The 3,093-nt window shown below is 52.1% G+C and overlaps 1 protein-coding gene across 1 annotated transcript; it reads left to right on the top strand.

The window, feature by feature from the left end:
• Window positions 1-15: 15 nt before the first annotated feature.
• Window positions 16-3,086, top strand: LOC118160054 (nebulin-like; the record flags this gene model as incomplete). The annotated part of the gene is made up of 5 exons (XM_035314588.1): window positions 16-153; window positions 1,189-1,500; window positions 2,188-2,391; window positions 2,735-2,839; window positions 2,938-3,086. Coding segments are annotated over exons 1-5 (860 nt in total), but the record flags the coding sequence as incomplete, so codon positions are not given.
• Window positions 3,087-3,093: the final 7 nt, after the last annotated feature.

The raw sequence follows: 3,093 nt of genomic DNA, 5'->3' as shown, positions 1-3,093 counted from the left end.
AGAAGTGTTGTTGGGGTCCCTTGGGAACGCTTGTGTTTCTTTCAGAAACTGTACCGGCTTGCAATGGAGGAAGAGAAGAAAAAGGGCTATGACCTCCGGGCAGATGCCATTCCTATCAAGTCTGCTAAAGCTTCCAGGGATATTGCCAGTGATGTAAGTACGCAGGAGGCCTTGGTGGCACAGCCTCTAGGACAGTTTCTCTGTGCTTGCAGCTCAAGCCCAGGGGCTGCAAACTTAGATGAATGTAGCCCACAGAGCACGTACCTGTCATTACCGCTCATCTAGTCAGTAAAGGTGTTGGTGCCAGAGGTTCAGTACGGCCAATCTCTCAGTACGGATGTGCACTCCCCTGCTGCCTGCAGCTACCCTGATGAGCCGGACCTTTAAAAAGAAAACCCAAACCAAGTTTTGTGATACGATGGGAACGTTTATCATTTCTGTTTGGACTGGGGCAGTGCAGTCACTGTCAGGCCATCGTTACATTGCCCCAGCTGGTGTTGCAGGGAATCATTTCTGTGCAGCTGGCTGGGGGCTGAATTTACTCTCTTGTGAGACATTCTGTATTTCAGGTTTGTTCTGTTAGTCTGGGAAGATGAGCTCAATCTCTCCTCAGGCTTCCTGGGCATTTTGGAAGTGAGGGATGTAAATTTGTAGTGCAGTTTCCTGTCACTGCCCAAACTCAAGTAAGTGGTGTCCTGCAGCTGAGGACACACTGAGCTGAGAGAACAAGAGTCCTCCACACTGTGAGGAGAGCCTGGTGCAGCAGAGTGTGTCAGCTGTGTGGGTGAGTGCAGACAGGGCAGTAGAGGGTGAAGGCCAGGTTGCCTGCTGGAGCATTCTGGTGTTTTTTGTCCCATTTTCCACCCCAGCTGCTGAGCTGACCTCTCAATGGGGCTGCTGGGGTTGTGTGGAGCTGCTGTCTGCACAAGCACATTGCTCCTGGTTCCTGAGCTGGCTTGGCTGGGGTTGCTGTCTGGCCCTCCGTGTGGCTCCTGTGTCTCGGTGCAGGCCTGGGGTGGGACGGAGGTGAAGCCCACTGTGTGGGACATTGCACTTGGATGCCTGTTCCCGTGGTGATCTTGCCAGGCTCGATTAGCAAAGCACTTTTCACAGGAGTTGCTCCAGAGCAGTGTTGCGAGGAAGAGGAAGGGCTGAGCGTAAACTTACTGAGCTTCTTTATCCCTGCAGTACAAGTACAAGGAAGGATATCGCAAGCAGCGTGGCCACCACATTGGAGCGCGAAACATAGAAGATGATCCCAAGATGATGTGGTCGATGCATGTAGCGAAGATCCAGAGTGACAGGGAGTACAAGAAAGCCTTTGAGAAGACAAAGACGCACTTCAGCAGCCCCGTGGACATGCTGGGTGTGGTGTTGGCCAAGAAGTGTCAGGAGCTGGTCAGTGACATCGATTACAAGCATCCTCTGCATCGGTGGACGTGTCTGCCGGACCAGAACGATGTTGTGCAAGCCAGGAGAGTGTACGACCTTCAGAGCGATGTAAGTTGTTGTTTGCTGGATGTGTGAGAAACGGGCTGTGTGTCTTGAGTTCTGCTCCACTGCTGGGGAAGACGCAGCTGGGCACCATAAACCTGGGCTGATTCTGTGAGACGGTGTTGTGGCCATACTGATGTGCTGAGTGGTTGGTTTTTGAACCAGAGAGGCAGAAGTTTGTGTGGTATCATACTTTATGCTCACAGAAGAGTTGTGTCTGTCTTTGATTGTGTGGAGGGAATGGTTTCTGCATGTGGCTAAGTTCTTTGTGTAAGGGAAAGGGCACAGGAGTCAAATTTTTACTTTTGGAGGAACAGCGCTGGGCATATACACGCTGGGATGGTATAAAGAGCATTAGGTGGTGGGGTGTAAGTGTCCTCTTCTGTGCCTCTGTCACCCAAGATTGCTGGAAGGGGCAGATCTCTGTCCCTTTTGCCTGCAAATTCTTTTGCACAGAAGATGCTTGAGGAGAGCTCTGTCAGTCGCGGGGCACCTGCCTTTGGTGGTGTAGGCATGCGGAGCCTCCACCACCTCGGGGTAACAGAAGCCGAGCTGCTTGGAACCCCTTTGTGCTGTCTGGTGGGCTGAGCCAGGGGAATGTGCCTTGTCAGGCGGAGCTTCCCTTGGTGGGAGGGGTGCTTGCACATGCTGAGGATGTTGCTGAGCTGTTTGTGTCCTTGCCTGCCATTTCAGAACGTGTACAAGTCCGACCTTCTGTGGCTGAGAGGCATTGGCTGGTCCCCAAGTGGCTCGCTGGATGATGAGAAGAACAAGAGGGCGAGCCTGATCCTGAGTGACAAGAAGTATCGTCAGCACCCGGACACCATCAAGTTCACGAGCATTCCTGACTCTATGCCTATGGTTCTGGCAAAGCACAACTCTGAAATTATGAACCAAGTGAGATTCCCTTGTGTTTTGAGCCTGAAGGAAAGGAGTACCTCTAGCAGGGCTCCAGAGCTCTTTTCCCTTCAAGGCCAGGGTTTTGCTGGAGGGCTGTTGTGTCCTCCTGCTAGGGGGATTTGGGTGTCTTGTTTTAGACCAATGTCTGTTTTGTGTAACTGGAGCAGCGATTGGGTGTGGTGCGGAAAAGAAAAGGGGGAGACTTCAGGAAGTCTTGGGGAAAGGAAGGTGTTTAAGTGTGTTGAGACCTAGAGGCTGGTAGAGGCCCTGCTGAGCTAGTTTGGTTTCTGTTTGTTCCCCTGTGCTTGCATGATCTTTCACGTTGTGCTCACCTTTTCAGCGTGCGTATACATCAGCGTGGGAGAAAGACAAAACCAGCATTCACATTATGCCAGATACGCCTGGTATTTTGCTGGCCCAGCAGAACCAGCAGAACCTCAGTGAGGTAGGTGGTTCGTGTGGGCTCGGTGTCCATCCATGGGCAGAGATGGTGCAGGGAGAAGTGTTGTTGGGGTCCCTTGGGAACGCTTGTGTTTCTTTCAGAAACTGTACCGGCTTGCAATGGAGGAAGAGAAGAAAAAGGGCTATGACCTCCGGGCAGATGCCATTCCTATCAAGTCTGCTAAAGCTTCCAGGGATATTGCCAGTGATGTAAGTACGCAGGAGGCCTTGGTGGCACAGCCTCTAGGACAGTTTCTC

Source organism: Oxyura jamaicensis, unplaced genomic scaffold (assembly GCF_011077185.1).
Source record: "Oxyura jamaicensis isolate SHBP4307 breed ruddy duck unplaced genomic scaffold, BPBGC_Ojam_1.0 oxyUn_random_OJ75542, whole genome shotgun sequence".
NCBI lineage: Eukaryota > Metazoa > Chordata > Aves > Anseriformes > Anatidae > Oxyura > Oxyura jamaicensis.
This window is presented reverse-complemented; position numbering and strand designations above follow the sequence as displayed.